General features: G+C 40.6%; 1 protein-coding gene across 3 annotated transcripts in view; it reads left to right on the forward strand.

Annotated features, from left to right (window-relative positions):
• Positions 1-17,998, forward strand: part of MPP3 (MAGUK p55 scaffold protein 3) — a 79,992-nt gene that overhangs the window by 46,393 nt on the left and 15,601 nt on the right. For 2 of the 3 annotated variants that reach the window (XM_089531649.1, XM_089531650.1), the window contains exons 9-14: positions 2,453-2,527; positions 5,428-5,624; positions 10,885-10,949; positions 12,269-12,289; positions 15,551-15,592; positions 16,639-16,803. In XM_089531649.1, the coding sequence (XP_089387775.1) occupies positions 2,453-2,527; positions 5,428-5,624; positions 10,885-10,949; positions 12,269-12,289; positions 15,551-15,592; positions 16,639-16,803 (565 nt within the window). The remainder of the gene's footprint in view (positions 1-2,452; positions 2,528-5,427; positions 5,625-10,884; positions 10,950-12,268; positions 12,290-15,550; positions 15,593-16,638; positions 16,804-17,998) is intronic. The other variant, XM_089531651.1, reaches the window with a different exon arrangement.

Genomic DNA, 17,998 nt, shown 5'->3' on the forward strand with positions numbered 1-17,998 from the left:
GATGGCATCCTTCCATTCCACCTACAGAAGCCAACCATTAATTCAGCATTGATGGTGAGGGAGCATCCTCTGCCTCACCTGACAGAAGTAGGCTAGGTTGCCTGTTACAATAGTTCCTAATCCTTGTTCTGCCAGCTGATTTTGAGTTCATCTCCCAACATTTCTTACCACTGGATTTTCAGGCTCAGGCTTTGGGGAGTTAAAGTTCAAAACACCTGGAGGGTTAAAGGTGGAGAAGCACTCAAACAGGTTGCCTGGTCCTCCAGCAGAGGGGAATAACCAGGGTGATGCTATTGCTGCCACCTCTTCATTATCATTCAGCACTTACCACATGAGGCAACTGTCTCACTGCTTTGTGACAGAACTAGCCTTTGCCTGATGAAGAAGCCAGTGGAGCTTTGGAAGCTTGCATCATGTATTTTGTACTTTTTGGTTGGTTGAATAGAAGTATCACTGTTTTGTAGATTTTGGATATTGTTGTACTTTATATTGACTGTGGATAAATTGATTGAGGTTTTTGGGTCAATTTTGTAAACCAACATTTCTATACTTACATATGACTATATACAGGTAGAATTCAAAGATATAACCATGTTAGTCTGTCACTGGAGAAAAGTGACCAGTGGGGTCCCACGGGGCTCTGGCCTGGGCCCAGTGCTATTCAACATCTTTATCAATGACTTGGGCGACAGAATTGGGGGCATGCTTATCAAATTTGCAGATGACACCAAATTAGGAGGAGTAGCTAATACCCCAGAGGACAGGATCAAGATTCAAAATGACCTGAACAGAGTAGAAAACTGGGCCAAAGCTAACAAAATGAAATTCAATACAGAGAAATGTAGGTACTGTACTTAGGGTGGAAAAATGAAATGCACAGATATAGGATGGGTGACACCTGGCTGAATGAGACTACATATGAAAGGGATCTAGGACTCCAAGTAGACCACAAGTTGGAGATGAGTCAACAGTGTGATGCGGCAGCTAAAAAGGTCAATGCGATTTTAGGCTGTATCAACAGAAGTATAGTGTCTAGATCAAGGGAAGTAATAGTGCCACTCTATTTTGCTTTGGTCAGACCCCACCTGGAATATTGTGCCCAGTTCTGGCACCACAATTCAAAAAGGACATCGAGAAACTGGAGCGTGTCCAAAGGAGGGAGACAAAAATGTTGAAGGGTCTGGAAACCATGTCCTATGAGGAACGACTTAAGTAGCTGGGGATGTTTAGCCTGGAGAAGAGAAGGTTAAGAGGTGGTATGATAGCCCTGTTTAAATATTTGAAGGGATGTCACATTGAGGAAAGAGCTAGCTTGTTTTCTGCTGCTTCAGAAACTAAGACCAGGAACAATGGATGCAAGCTCCAGGATGCAACCTCCACCTCAACATTAGGAGGAACTTTGTGACAGTAAGGGCTGTTCAACAGTGGAACCTACTCCCTTGGAGTGTAGTGGGGTGTCCCTCCTTGGAAGTCTTTAAACAGAGGCTGGATGGCCATCTGTCGGGGATGCTTTGATTGAGAGTTTCTGCATGGCAGAAGGTTGGACTGGATGGCCCTTGGGGTCTTTTCCAACTCTATTATTCTATGTAGAATCAGTATGTAGAGAGATCTTGTAGTAACTTTAAGACTAACTAAACAAAGAAGTTGGCAGCATGAGCTTTCGTAGACTTAAGTCTGAGGAAGTAGACTTAATTCTATTAAAGCTCATGCTGTCAACTTCTTTTTTTTTGTTAGTCTCAAAGGTGCTACAAGATCTCTCTACATAATGAATATATACAGTTTGTGTGTGCGCGTATGTGTGTGTATAGCCTTTCTCCTCCTTTAAAAGTGATGGCTCTGCTTATCTGCTTCAGACCAATGAACAATTGCAGAAATCTCTTGACTCACACTAAGAGATTTCTGCAGAGAGGAATTACTTTGACATGTAGTTAGAAATACAGGAGTGTTGTAGAATATTTAGGAAAGTGATACCTCAGTGAAAGAGCACATGTCTTGCATTCGAAAGGTTTTGGGTCAAAGTTCAAACATCTCCAAGTTGGGAAATGCAATCTGTACTACATCAGAAGTCGGTTTATATCCACAAAAGCTCATGTGAAAATAAAAACCAATTAGTCTCAAAAATGTTGCCACATTTCTTTTATCTCCTTTCTTCCTCCCTCCCTCCCTCCCTCCTTTTTATGCTTCAAGAGACTAACAGGTCTAATTTTTGAAATGCTGCAGAAGTCCTGCTGGCCATACAGATCTTCCTCAATGTATCCAGTTACAACTGTTGGGCAGAAGTTGTAATCTTGACACAATGGGGAATAAGCAGTTGAGAAAGGCTGCCATAAACAATACTGAACTAGAAGAAGCAAAGGTGGGACTCGGAGTATGAAGAGGTCAAGTTATACCTGTTTTGCCAACGCAATCTGGTTTTTCCTTGGGAGTGAAACACAAAGTTCTTTTCTCTTAGGCTCAGTCCCAGGGATCAATAACGCTGAAAATAATTCCAGCCATTAAAGAAGAGGATCGCCTGAAGGATAGTAAGGTAAGAGAGTCCTCTTGATATAGCTCTGTGGTGAGACTAAATGGTGGGAGACAGAAGTACTTCTGTACACAGAGCATAATTCGCCTAGTTCAAGGTGTTGTGATGGATAGCAACTTGAATGGCTTTAAAGAGGGATTGGACTGAATTCATGGAGGACAGGGCTTGCAGAATATATATCCATAATGAATACATATTCCTGCTAGTACTAGAGGCCTGTATTTTTGTTGCTAGGTAGTATGAGATGGGAGGTGCAGTTGCATTTACTGTATGTCCTATTTATGGGTTTCTCATTGGGTCTTTTAGTTGGCCAAGAGAAACAGGATTAACTAGGTCTTTGGTCTGATCCAGCAGGGCCCTTTAAAAAAACTCGCAAACATTAGGAACATATCTCCAAGGAAGAATGGGGAAGGGGTTGGTGGCCTCACTCTGTATGCAAACTTGGTGGAAGAGCCTATGCACATGCAAATTGTAAATGTCAGGGCAATTTTGGATTTTCAAATAAGCAATAGCCACAGTTATATGACTGGTTTGCGTGGGCTAAGAATCTTTCATTACCTCAGGCAGAAAAAAGCTTTGGTCTGGCCCTGAACAGGACTCACTTGGAAATATTCAAAAGATATATAAATTCCCAAAAGCAAACCTTTATTTTGCCATTTTATATAAGGGCCACCATTTTATTATTCATTGTATTTAATGGGACTTCAACATCCATGGATTTTGGGATCCATGGGGAGTCCTGGAACCAAACTCTAGCATACCAAGGGTCTACTGTATAACCAGAATTTGCTAAAAAGGAAAATCCTCTCTATTTTGGCTTTGTAGGGCAGAATTCATTTTAAAAGTTTAAAAAGAGAAACAAAACATTTCTGGACATTCCCCAAGTTCCCAGTGGCACCACTAGGGGGGTGCAGGGGGTGCGGACCAGACCAGGTGACATGCTCAGGAGTGATGACACCATGGGTCACCCATACTGGGTGACACCAAGCTCAGTAATGCCACTGTAAGACCCTAGTAATGAGTAATGTGGAATAACATGATTTGATACACTATATCCTCCAATGACTCCAAAAGTGGTTTTATATATATATATATATATATATATATATATATATATATATACATATATATACATACTTGTTAACTCTCCAAATAACAGATAAAGCTCATTGCCCTAACACAAGAGTGAACAAAATGTGATCAGGAGGCCACATGAAGCCTTAAGGACCCTCTTTGTGGCTCCCAGGGACACTCAGAGCTAAGGTCCACGATATCTGGCAGACTGTATCTCCCTGTATGAGTCGGCCTGAGCCCTGAGATCCTCTGGAGAGGCCCTTCTCTCTCTCCTATCACCATCACAAGCACAGTTGGTGGGGACATGAGAGAGGGTCATCTTGGTGGCTGCCCCTAGACTTTGGAACTCTGCCCAGGGAGACCTGAATGCCCCCCTGTTTATTGGCCTTATGCAGGCAGGTTTTTCAAAACAGAATGTTCTTAAAGGACCAGCTACAGTGTTGTATCATTTTAAGTGTTTTAAAATTTGTATCTTTTAAACTGTATTTTTATTCCTTTAATAAGTAATCTATTTTAATATTGTAACAATTTAATTCTGTTTTTAATGAATCACTTATCTATGTTTCAATTGTATTACTTTTTAATATTGTGAAGCTGCTCTGAGTCCCAGTTCTGGGAAAAGAGCGGGATACAAATCGTCATCGTCGTCATCATCATCATCGGTCAAAGTTCCATCCCAGTGTCCTCAAATGCTCTCTAGGATGCATGGAGGCATTTCCCCCCATTTCCCCTTCTATTTTAGGCTGGAAAGAGGCCTTTTCTAAAACTGGAAGTGAACAGGAAATGACTTCTGGCCTTTCCTAAGACCTTTCCAAAGATCTCCAAATAATGAATGATAATGTGAAAATGCCTTCACATCCCCTAGAAAACATTTGGGAGCAACATTTGTTTTGCAAGCATTGTTTTGGGTGCAGCCCCTCTAGGTCTCTGGGGAAGGGTAATGTGCCCTTTAGCCTGCCACAGTTGTCTTAACACATTGCTTTCCAGCTGTTCTTTTAATGTACTAAAGGTTTTAGTGCTAAAACCTCTCAAACGATTTCAGTTTCTACTCCCAGAATAATTTTAAAGTGAGTAAACAGTTATATCAACATGTTTATTGAAGTGGGTTTATTACAAAGATATGAATAGGCACAATGACTTTATTAATTTATTAATGTAAATTTACAGCACTTTATAAATAAAGGTTAATAATAATAATAATAATAATAATTAATTGCGGTGGATAGCTGTAATAAATAATATTTGTTTGAAATATAAATAAATATAAATATATGTCAAACAAATATTTAATAAATAAATCTGTTATAAAATAATTAATATTTATAATTAATGTATTAATGATTGTGTTAATAAGAAGAGTGGTTATGGAAGAATTTTAAAATATATAATGACATATTTTAGGTTGTATGTGTTTATATTTCTCTGTGTTTTTCCCCTCCAAGCAGTCATGTTTTTATAAATGAACTGATTATAAAATGGCAGAATAAGAATAGGAAGAAGAAATACTAATAGAAATGAAATAAGTAGAAATAGAAAACAGTAATAGAAATAATAGAAATGCCTCTATAAGCTCACTTTCTATGAATGTGGGTACATTTTAGAGGGAAGAGGTGTGTCCCAGCCCTATATATGCTCCTTTCTTTGCCATGCTACTTTGAGAACTGTATTTTTTAATTTTTTAATTTTATTTGTCAATTTATATTCATTTTCTCAAGAGTTAGAACAGTGTTCAATTCAGAGTGTATTCTACATACAATTCTGTGGCTTTGCATGGAATCGCAGGAAACCCAGAACACATTCCAGAATTGTCCCGTCTTTTGCTTCTGCAGGTGTTCATGAGAGCCCTCTTTTCCTACAACCCCAAAGAGGACAAAGCTATCCCTTGCCAAGAGGCTGGGCTGCCATTTCAGAAGAGGCAAATCTTGGAGGTGGTGAGCCAGGATGACCCAACATGGTGGCAAGCCAAGCGCGTGGGTGACACCAACCTCCGGGCAGGTCTGATTCCTTCCAAGCAGTTCCAAGAAAGGTTAGTTGGTAAGATGCCTGCCCTGGTGCTGGTCCTGGACAGAATTTAGAAATGTTACCTTTTTTGGATTATAGCTCCCAGAATTAGACTTGGGGAGAAATTGTTTTTTTTTTTTAATTTTTAAAAAGCAACCCTTCCAAATTCTAGGCCTTGGTTTGAAATTGTCAGCATGAGCAAATCCATGGTTCAGTTCACATGTAAAAATAAACTACTCATACACTTTCTCCTCTATTTGCCACATGTGAAATGGTGAACAAATTAGAAGCTCCTGCTCCTCATGTGTTACAGTTCCATAGAAATGAGGTAAACCACGGTTTGTGCCAGCATGGTATAATGACTTCAGCACTGGAGTATGGCTCAGGAGGTAGGAGTTTGAGTCCCTGCTCTGCCATGGAAATCCACTGAGTGATCCTGGCCAAATCACATATTCTTAGCGCCCCCCCCCCCCAATGATAAATTCACCTTAGGGTCACAATAATAAGTTGGAAATGATTTTAAGGCACATAACAACACAATGGTTTTCGTAAATCATAGTTTGCCCTTAAACCAAATTCCCAAACTAAGATTAAATCATGGCTGGTGAGCCTTATTTGAGGACAAACTATATCTCAGCAAAGTGGGATGAAATGATCAACTATGGCTTGCGATTACTGAGAAATGAGCAAGTGTCTAATCTCTCCCCCTTGGGTGGCATCTTTGGATGTCTATCAAGAGCCTAGAAGTTCTGACATCAGGATTGGCTTTGTCCTCCCTCCCTGGTGGCAAAATTGAAAGAAGGCCCTCATGGGTAGAAACCAAAAAATGATGCAAGGAGAAAGTAGTCCTTTAGGTGCTATGTTCCTAAGATGATTAGAGGTCTATAGCTCATGCCCAGCACTTCACATTGTACGTGGAAACATAGCAATAGCATGTGTTAATCTGTAACTGATCAGTTAACAGTCTGGCTTCAGTTTTCTAAACCAGTTAAATTTTTCCAAGACTATTCAGGAGCAGTCTACTCCTGTATCCACTGTGTCCTTATTTGTCACAGACTTTATTGGCTGAAGTTCATTTCTATTTTTTGAAGGGTTGGTTTTGGCTTTTGTAGCTAGACAATATGTGGTTCCTGTCAGCGCAACTTCTGGGGTCCAACAACCACTGTCAGCAACTCAAACGAGTCCTGGGGTTAAATCAGACCTTTGTAGCAGAGCTAGCAATTTTAGAAGCTGAAGCATGGCTCCAAAGTCAATTGGGATAACAGCAACTGGATGTCTTTCAGGAACTGAAGCAATGCAGGAACCTCAGGGGACACTCAGCAAAGCGATGCAAAACTTCTTCTGATAAACCACCAGAGAAACAAAGTCCCTGAAGTGCTCTTTATTCACAGTGCTATAATACAAATACAGATCTCCAAAACTCCAAACCATACCAAACCAACTCCTACTACAAACCCACAAGCTATCCCTTGCAACCTCTGGGTTTATATAGACTCCAGACCATGTGGTCTCCCAAACCCAGTGAGTTCAGGTGTGTAACCATGTCATGTGTCCCAGTGCAATCCAGACACATGGGCCTGTTACAGACAGCCAAAATAAAGCTGCTTCAAGTCACTTTGGAGGTATGCTGTTTAAATGATACATACATCCTAAGAGTCCATAAGCTGCACCAAAGCCACGGTCCAGTCTGAAGGACTGGAGTGCAGCTTTGGTGCAGCTTCAAGACTCTTAGGACGCATGCATCATTGAAACACCATACCTCCAAAGTGACTCGAAGCAGCTTTATTTTGGCTGTCTGTATAGGGCCATGGTTTCATTATCCATGGCTACATGCACCTAGACACTGAAGTGTCCTTGAACCAATGAGCATCAGCTGTGCTGATCAACCTTGTCCTTCTGCTGAAATGCTCATGGTCAAACACACACACATCAAGCATTTCCCTGTGTGCTGTGTTTTAACCCTTCAAAACCCTGACAGTTCCTCAGGTCTTGGTGAACTGCAAGTCCCATCAGCCATAGCAACCACAACCATTGGTGAAGAATGATGTGAGGAGCAGTTTAACAACATATGGAGGGCCACAAATTGTCTTTCACAATTTTCCAGCCTTTCATGGTGTGCAAATGAGATACCTGAAGGCTCTTGAGTCTCCACAATATGGAGTCTAAGACCTGTAGTCTAAGGCAGAGGTAAGCGCCCTGGAACTCTTCAGATATTTTGAACTGCAGCCTCCATAATATTAGCCATAGTGTTAAAACTGAATGGAGTTGGAATCCCAAAAGAGTGAAAGGCACTAGATTGCCTGTAATTTAAAGTCTTCAATAGAGGCTCCTTTTCTGGCTTCACTTTGCTAGGTAACATTCGGTAAGTGGGTATGGGGCAGTGATAGTGGTTGCTCGGGTGTGGAAGATTTCCCATGGTGGTTTCCCAGGCATCTGCTTTGACAACAGGCATATTGCTTTTTAAAAAAGATACCAGACTATTTAATTCTCTGTACATTGCTTTCATGCTGTTTGTTTGTTTTAATTCTGTTGACTGCTTTTGTACTATAAATTGGTTTGTTCACTTAGAAGTTGCCTTATTACACAACATTTCCTTCAACTAACATAGGCTTACCTCTTATCCATTTTCCCCTCACAACAACCCTATGAGGGAGGCCAGGCTAAGAAATAGAGCAACTGCTCCAAAATCACCTATTGGTTCAGGCTGCTTTCTCTGCTGGTGGTTCCATGTTTGTGTTTTCACTTAACGTTCCAGTCATGTTACATTTCAAGTTCTGCATTTGTGCCTACTTTCTTTTGCTAGGTGAATCAGTTTAAGGGGTGGGCAAAGTATGATGTGTGGGACATATATGGCCCACGGAGTCCCACATGTGGCCCCTGAAGCCCCTCAAAGCCCTTGACTCCCTGATTTAAAAAAATTCTAGGTGGTTTTTAACCCAACCTCTCCAGAATAGTTCAAAACCACTGCAAAATGACAACCGAGCCAAGCCCCCGCATGCTCTAAAAACCTGCTAGAACCCACCAAACCAGCCAAAATCAAAATTGGTAGTGATTTTGCTTACTTCCTATTTCAATTTTGGATTATTGTCAGCCAATGAGTGGTTCTGAAAGGTTTAAGGTATGTATGAGATGTGAGGTTTGGGACATTAGAGCCAGTGCATTTTGCTGCAGTTTTGAGTCATTTGGAAGGGGGGGGGGAAGTCCCCTGGGAATATTAGCAGTTTTGGTGGTCCACTGGCAGTTCTGGGGTGAAAATTGGTCCCCATTCCCTCCAGACTTACCTGTTCTTGGTTTAAGTGTTTAGCCCCCTTTGAAAAGTGGGGTCCTCTGGCAGATTTTGCCGTACTTGCTGATCTTTGGGACTGAGGTTTTTCTTCCTCTTAAACCTCTACAACTGCACCAGCAAAGAGTCTGCTTAAACAACACAATCCATCTCCTCCAGAAAGCAAGATGTAACTTGCGACTGTAAATTTTTTACTTCTTAAAAATTGATTTTTAGTGCTAAGAAGGGAACAAATCAATGGTAATAGAAACAAATGTTCTGCATCTAGCAAACTGGCTGCCTTCCGCGTTTAATCATGGTATTTGCCTTTGAATATTCATATTTGGACAGCTCCTCTTTCCCACTGCCTGCAGCAACTAAGTAAGTAATAAATACAACTGATGAGACCCAGAAGCAAAGGGGGTTGCAGTGCTGCAGGCAGCTTTTAACATCTTTTCTGTTTTGCTATTTCTCATGTAGCCAAGTGAGGAGAGGAAGCAAAATGAAGGCTCTCGCTGAATGACTCTGAGAACAGTTTTCTTCCAGAGAAGAAAATGCTTGCACCCTTGTCTTAACTGTGGGTAAAATTGTAAAGCACAATTGTAAAGAGGAAGAGATACAGTTAAATGCTAGTTGAGTGTTATCTCCTTTTACAGTGAGCTTCTGGATAGTTTGAGAACATAAAATAACATCATCTCAGTGCCTATCAATCTAAGAGCCAAAGCTAGAGCAAGAGTCAAGGCTATTGACTGGCTGAAATGTTACTTTCCCTATGTGACCATTTCTTGCAAAGGGACATAGGAGAAATCATCAGTGGTGGGGTGGATGGACATAAACCAGAACAGTAAGATCAAACTTTCTGTTGTTGTCATCATGTGCCTTCAAGTAATTTTCAACTAATAGCTACTCTATTATAACTCTATCACATCTGAAGAAGTAGATTTAAGTCTACGAAAGCTCATGCTGCCAGTTTCTTTCTTTCAATTTGTGTCAAAGGTGCTATAAGATCTCTCTACATATTGATTCTACAGACTAACACAGCTATATCTTTGAATTCTACCCTAAGGTAACTGTATCATAGGGGTTTCATGGCAAGATTTGTTCAGCGGAGGTTTGCCCTTGCCTCCTCCTGGGGCTGAGAGAATGTGACTCACCCAAGGTCAACCATTGGGTTTCCATGGCTGAGCAGGTACTTGAACCTTGGTCTCCAGAGTCATAGTCCAAAGCTGAAACCACTACTCTACACTGGCTCACAACTTTCTCTGCCTGCTTTTACTATTCTACATATGCAACCCGGATAAAATTAATTAGGCTCGAAGGCTTTAATAAAAAGCCATTAAAAATCTTTACTAGCTTTAAAAAAACAAGGAGGGAAAACATGAGCTTTTATTAAAACCTGTAAGCCTAATTGGTTTAATCCAGGTTGCATATGTGGAATGATTATCACTACTTTAAATTGTTTTTACTGGTTTGAAATAGTCTAGTTTATAACTAATAAATGATTTAATACATTGTCAGTGTTTTACTTTTCTTTTTTTCAGAATAGAAGTGGTTAGTCTAAAACACGTTTTCTTGTTGTGTGACTTCAAGTCATTTATGACTTATGGTGACTCTAAGGTGGACATATCATAGGTTTTCTTGGCAGAATTTGTTCAGAGGGGAGTTTATTTTGGTTTTCTAGGACTGAGAATGTGTTACTTGTCCTGGGTCACCCAGTGGGTTTCCATGGCTGAGTGGGGATTCAAACTCTAGTCCACCAGTATCTTAGTCCAATGCTCAAACCACTATACAATGCTGACTCTAAAAACAAACATGCTTTAGATGTGAATAAAAAGGCCACTTGTTGAAAGAAAGGTGGAATAAAATTTAAATAAACACATAATTTGGACCTTAGAGTCTCAATGATTTCATTGGGAACAACTGAGTCCATCTGTCTTAATCTGTGTTTTTTTTATTTTTGTTTAAAGGCTCCCAATTTCCACTTACTTCTCTTTGACAGATAATGCTTTGTTTGTGTATCTAGGCGTTTGATGTACAGAAGGACAATTGGCATGCTGCACAACACCCGAAGTGTCACAAAACCACTCTGTGAGTCACTATAAACTTTTCTCTTTTGTTTGTTCTGTTGCTTTTGCATGATGAGGTCTCCGTTAGTTTCAGTGGCAAGGTTCTTGATATGGTTTCTTGAAGAATGTGATCTTGAGGTAGCAGTAATGCTGCACCATGCCATTTGGAGACAGTAGCAAACCAGTGGCCATCTTGGAGGGAACGTTCTAGGCATTGTAATAAAAAACAATCACTTTTCTAAACTCTGTATAACACTGGTTGGAAGCAAGAAGAAAGCAAGTAAGCCTGTAGTAAAAAAAATGTTGTGTCCCGGGTTGAGTACAAATGGAAAGCAGTACAGTTCCTTTCTATGGAGTGCATGATAACCAGTAGTGGTTTTGTCATTTACTCAGAAACCCTTCTGACTTGGGAAGGAAGGTGCTGAAAATGGCATGTAAATAATAAATTCCTAAATTTATATATAAATAAAATTTGTATGTGTGGCAGCCTGTGCACACGGCAGTCACTTAAAGATGGGGACCGAGTCATCCTACAACTGTTGTTGAATTTCAGCTCCTTTCAGGTCTAGCTAGCATTACCAAAGGTGAAGTCTGATGTCAGTTACCTGGAGGTCCATAAATGTAACATTCTAGGGCTTTAGTTCAGTCTAGCAAACACACTGGGTGGGAATAATTAAAATGATCTTTGCTTAATCTTTTAATTATAATTAACTAATTAATTTTAATTAAATAGTTTATTTTTGTTAATTAAAAAGTTTTTGATCAAAAAATATCTCCAAATAACTAGCAGGGTTTTTATTTTTATTTTTTTTTAAAAAAGATTCCACCCCCCAAAATCTTATATCCTAGGAAAGACAGCATTGTTTATTTTCCATTGTTTTTTTTTTTTTTTTTTGGAACTGCAGGTAGACACTATAAGCTTTATTTTGGTCGGAAGGTAGGAAATAAATCTAAGTATTAAAATGTAGCATATTGCCAAGGGTAGGTTTGTGATCATTCCAGGATACTACAGATGTATCCATTTCCAGGTGCTTTAGCATGGAACGGAGTTTGGGAAATTAACATTTTTAAACACTAAAACACTGGCTTTGTGGGCTGGGAATTTTGTAGGTTGCAGTCCAAGTCCAAAAAGATAATTTCCCCAAGCTCTTGTGCTAAGGCAGGAGGCAGTGGGGAGCTGCAGGTTAGAAAACATCTTGTACCTCTCCTTGTAGTGAACCACAGAAGTTGGAAAAGCCTTCTTTACACATGGAAAGCCAGAATCTGTTCTCTGATCCCTTGGAAGGTTTTTCTAGGCCTTTATTTAACTTTCTTACCTCTATCTTTTTATGCTGCCCATAGATGATCAGTCTTCTGAGAAAGGTAGGTTCTCTGCTTATTCTGGAGTAAGCCAGCAATGCCTTTTCTTACACACCAGAAGCTTCCTGAATAAAAATTTCCCTCTTTGAACCTAAACCAAAGTGAAGCCAATCTGGATTGTTGGAAAGGAGAAGCATGGTTCTTGCAGATGTAACATGGGCATTTTTGTTTATAACATTTTCCATCATTCATTTTGCTTCTGAGATCCAGAATTTTCAGATAACATCGACAAATCATGGCAAGAAAGGAAGTACATATATAAAAAAGGAAACTTTTCTGTTCCTAGGAAGGTCCTTAGCCCTGGTGGGGTGGCTGTTCCCATAAATTTTGCTCTAACACACAGCCCTGTCTCCAGGAGCCTGATTGAGAGTGGATTTGGGGAATAATGCCACCGGCATACTAAATGGGTTGGTTGATTTGGTCTTAAATTTAATTTCCTTTCCATTCTCATTTCAGCCTGGGTCTGAGTTCATTTGTTTCTCCCTGTCCAAGTCATTAGTGATTATGAGCTTGAACTGGGCTTGTTTTTTTCTGCTCTTAGGAGGACACGTTGTTTAGGATCAATGGGTTGAGGGGAGAGAACGCTTACATTTTCTCTTCTAAGCTTGGGGGGACTCCAGGTGTCAATCTTGTTTAATTTTCCTTAGCTATTAATTTCCCCTACATTTTTAGCATGTAATTTTTTGGTGCTAATCACAAGGATTAAGCTCCTGCTGTTTGTTAAAAGCAATTGTGCTGCTCCTTGGAGCTTTTGTTAACCCAGCAGGTAATTTCCTGTGGAACCACAGATGGGTTGCTTTGCTTCCACCACCGCCTCCACTTTGATTTGGACCCTCCTTCTTTAAGAGAAAGCTGCTTTTTCAGACTTTCAGCATACAAGGCAGTGTGCTTGTGTGTGTTTTTAAAAAGAAAGTGTAATTACTGTACAGAATTTAGTGTTTAAGGTGATTTATGAACATGGGTTGTTGTTAATACTGGCGTTGTCATCACCCCCATCATCCCCATAATCTCTGGGGTTAAATTTGAATTCTATTGGTTTAACGCATGGCATAGCTTGCTTTCCAGCACCATGTGGTCTCTTGCATGACTATCATTAAAGAACGCAGCTAGAAATCTAGCTGGGAGAGTGGGAAGAAAACCATTTTAAATGCAGCAGTAAATATTGCACCTGCCAGATTTATTTCAATAGGTTTAAGACTCATTTCTAGACATTTTGCTAATGTGGGATAGAAAATGGTATAGTGAATGGAGCAGCTTTCCTCAGCTTCACAGACGAGAAAGGGTTGTTCCTTCAGATGACTTTCTTGTTGATGTGTGCCTTCAAGTCATTTCCAATTTACGGTGATGCTAAGGTGACCCTATCATGAGACTATCTTGGCCAGATTTGTTCAGATGGGGTTTGTCATTGCTTTCGTCTGAGGCTGAGAGAGTGTGACATGCACAAAGTCACCCAGTGGGTTTTGATGGCCAAATGAAAATTTGAACTCTAGTCTCCAGAGCCCTAGGACTTTATTGTACAGGGCTCCTGGGACGTGATGAGGACAGTCCCAAAGGAGCCAGGAAGGGAACGGAATGAGTGGGGGACCATTTTACTGCACACAGAGTCCCTCACTCATTCTATTCCCTGCCCTTCCGTTCCCAGTCCATTCCAGTGAGGAAATGCATCCCCCACTCGTCCTTTACTCATTCCAGGCACCTTCTGTTCCATTCTGAGAGCAGTCCCTGGGAGCCCTGTGTGATAAAGTTCCTAGTTGAACACTCAAACCACTACACATTACACAAACCACGCTGGCTCTAAGACCATCTCACAGCACCTTACCATTGGCCTTACTGTTTGAGGGCTTCTGGAAACTGAAGTCTTACATATCTGGAGGGCCAAAGGTCTCCATTTGTCTCCCCACCTGTCTGGTAATTCCAGATGTATTGCACTACACCTGCCATCATTTCACACCAGCATGGCTAGTTGACCTCTGAAGGGAGTAGCAGTTGCAGTCCAGCTCATCTGAAGGACAGGTAGAGTGTGTTAGAATACTGGAAGTCAGTTTGAAATCCACAGTTAGATTGTTCATTTGCTCATTTTCTAAAGTAATGTGATGACATATATTAAGTTGGGGCACAATCAGGTTAAAACATTTTTAGTATTATAGATCGCATGATTAGGTCCTGTCATCATATTTTTAGAGTAGATAGGAAGGACAATGTGGGCACCTGGGCTTGTTGCAGCAGGGTGTGATTCATGTCTTGCATCTGTTCATTCAGAAGGAGAATACTGAGAAAACATGGTCCATATCTTCTAATTTGGTATGTGCCATGTTCTACCAGTAATGCGTTTCTGGATTCTATACAGGGCAAACAGGCCAGGATCTGTATATGAAATGCCAATATTCACACCTAAATCAAGTATTTTTTTCAGAGCTAGTGTGGTGTAGTGGTTTGAGCATTGGGCTACAACTCTGGAGACCAGGATTTGAATCTCTGCTCGGCCATGGAACCCCACTGGGTGACCTTGGCCATGTCATACTCTCTTAGCCATAAAGGATGGCAGTGGCAAACCTCCTCTGAAGAATCATACCAAGAAAAACCTGTGATAGGTTCACTTTCCAGTTTGAGTCAGGAATGACTCAAAGGCACACAACAAGAACAAACTGGGGGACAATAGCAAACCTCCTCTAAATAATTCTTGCCAAGAAAGCCCTATGATAAGATTGCCATAAGTCAGAGTGGTCCAGAGTCGCCTCAAAGGCATGTAAATCAAGGAATTCAATTTCTGAATGGAGAGTCAACACTTGTGTAAATCCTATTGAGGCAATAGGCCTGTTCTAGTTGGTACTAGCAGGTGGATTTAGGTAGATATTGCTAACACTAAAAAATGGCAGCTCATGAGCAAAGGCACTTCAAAGGAAGATTAGAACGGAAAGCTAGTGAGTGGTTATTCATCAGTATGCTTAGCTGTCTCCCCTGTGGCTTGAATAAGGTGGAAGGTTTTATTTTAAGTTTTTAAAATTCTAGACCCACATGTTAATTAGCTACATTATCAGCAACAATAGTTTGGTAGGTGGTCAGTGTTAATAGTGCGATTGTTCACATAATGTAATTGTTCAATCTGGGCTCTATGCAAGTCATTTCCTTCTGACCTTGCTGTTTACTGCATTCCCATCCTAATACCTGCAGGCTCAGATGAATGTTTTGTGCATTTCATGGCCTCTAGCCCTCAAAAACTTTCTTAACACTTTTCCACCCCTTCTCTCTTTTCTTCCTGAACAGAAGACTGTGATTGTGAAGGATACTTCAATGGACAATATATAGGTGAGTATTTGGTGGTTGTGAACTCCATTCTGTGGCTGTTTGAATCAATATTTAACATAATTGTCTATCTCTATGAGCACTTTCTTCTTCTTTTTTGTGATTAGGTTAACAAATGGCCCTGAACAGACAGGCCAAAATAAAGCTGCTTCAGGTCACTTTGAAGGTATGCTGTTTAAATGCTGCACGCATCTTAAGAGGATAGAAGCCACACTAAAGCCACGTTCCAGTCCTAAGGACTGGAGCACAGCTTTGCTGCAGCTTCTGGACTCTTAAGATGCGTGCATCATTTATACAGCATACCTCCAAAATGACCCAAAGCCGCTTTATTTTGGCCTGTCTGTTTGGGCCCAAATATTTCAAATAAAAAAGTAAGCAGAGAGGAATTGTTTTAAGAGGTCCCTGAGTTAATACATGCAAGACTAGTAGGGGCTAATCAATTAAATCCAATGTTTAATGGATGGATGTTGTATTGGCAATGAGATAAGATTCCTTTGAAGGGTGGTGAAGTCTCCTTCATTGGAGGATTTTAAGAAGAGGTTGGATCGCCATTTCTTAAGAACACTTTATCATGGATTCCTGCCCTGCCAGTGGTTTGGAATAGATAGCAGGTTTGAATAGATGCCAACTCTCTGATTGTCTGATTCTTTTTTCCTTTTCTTTGTGTGCTTTTAAATTCTGTTTTAAATTTTGAATGCTTTTATTCTTTTGTCGTTTTACCTTTGTCTGTTCTATTACATTGTAAGACACCATAATTTCATTCAGGGAAGAAAGGCAGGATATAAACAGAATGAATGAATAAATGAATGAATGAATGGTGGGATATTGCTTGTGCAAAAGACTTCACCTTCCTCTTGCAGGCCCCTGCACACCCCAGATTTGCTCTATATGACTTTGTGCAGGACTTGATTGGGAGTGAGTGACAGAATTTCATTTCCAGTGGTGCATGTTACACTGGTGGAAGGACAGCATTATATACAACCCAGTGAAACCTTTTCTTGTAGCTTGAGTCAAGCTTGGCAACACTAATGTTGTCTTTGGCATTGTAGCTGGCTTGAGGCGGAGTTTCCGGCTGAGCCGAAAGGACAAGCAGAATGGCCAGAATGAAGCCAAGCAAGTTGAGCAAACCCAGACCTCAGAACTCCTCACATACGAGGAAGTCACCAAATACCAGCAGCAGCCAGGAGACAGAAAGAGGCTAGTGGTTTTAATTGGTGAGTTGCTGCATGTGAAATGGAAACAGCTGACTTGCTGGGGGCCTAAAGAACAGACATTTTCTTCCTCAAACAATGGAATAAAGATTCTTTGAGATGACTGGCCATTTGAGAGTCCAAAAATTTCAGAGTGTGAAAGTCTCAGAGGGGAGGGAGTTGTCAGCTGCACTGCACTGGTAGAAGAGAAAGATTCAGTCAAACACTTTGCACTCTGGAACTGTGTGCAAAGATGATTGAATCTGGAATCGGCCCGAATCAGAATACCAGTGATGTAAAAAATAGTGTGTAATTTTTTTACAGTGCAGAGAAATTGCAGTTGAACTACTGGGAGAAGAGAATCTGTGTCAGATTCTTGTAGTTACACTAGGTGACTGTAAACTTTCCGCAAAAGTATGGATTATTAAAAATAAGTTTTATATAAGCTTTTGTGTACCATCTGTCTTCGAAGACATACTATAGAGAGGGTTAGGGTTAGGTTTCCAAATACTGTCCTCCTAGCCAAGATTTTTAGAACATTGACAGAGCACTGTTAGACCAGAACAAATGCCCATCTGGTCCACAGTCCTGTTTCTTACAGCTGCCAACAATGTGCCACAGTGGGATTCCCATAAACAGGACCAGAAGGCATTATCTGTGGCTGTTGTCCTCCAGGAACTGATATTCACAGGCCTATCCCTACTATATAAATGAAGCTTGTTTATTAAGTAGCAGGGAGGAGGCTGCCTTAAGCCGCAGAGTTGAGATATAGTGAAAGAGGATATAAGTTTGCTAATTAATTTGTTGTAATTGTATTTTACTGTCAAGATGGGCTAACTATGCTTGTGAGATTTTCTGACTCATATGCCAGAATAATTTGCCTGGGTTTGGGTGCACTGTGTCTTGACTTAAACTGGTGAGGGCCATCTGTGGCTGGTGGACACCATCTCAGTGAATCTGCTCCTGGTTTAAGTACAAACTTTAAAGAAACTTTCCAAGATGCTGTAGTTATTTGCACAATAGCATCTTCAGCACCTCTGATAACTTCAATTAAATGAGCTGTCATTCAGCCTAGTAGCAATTAATTAAAAGTAAATTTCCAATGAGGGGAAGATTGGATCAGGTTCCTACTGGAGTGAGTTTGGAACTGTTTTCAAGGACTCTCCCTAAATGAAGGCTGGGAGGGTGTCTTCCCCAAGATGATTTGGCAACACTGGAC

The sequence above is a fragment of the Sceloporus occidentalis genome, unplaced genomic scaffold (genome assembly GCF_023333645.1).
Source record: "Sceloporus occidentalis isolate IW3139 unplaced genomic scaffold, rSceOcc1.0.p SCAF_7, whole genome shotgun sequence".
Lineage (NCBI taxonomy): Eukaryota > Metazoa > Chordata > Lepidosauria > Squamata > Phrynosomatidae > Sceloporus > Sceloporus occidentalis.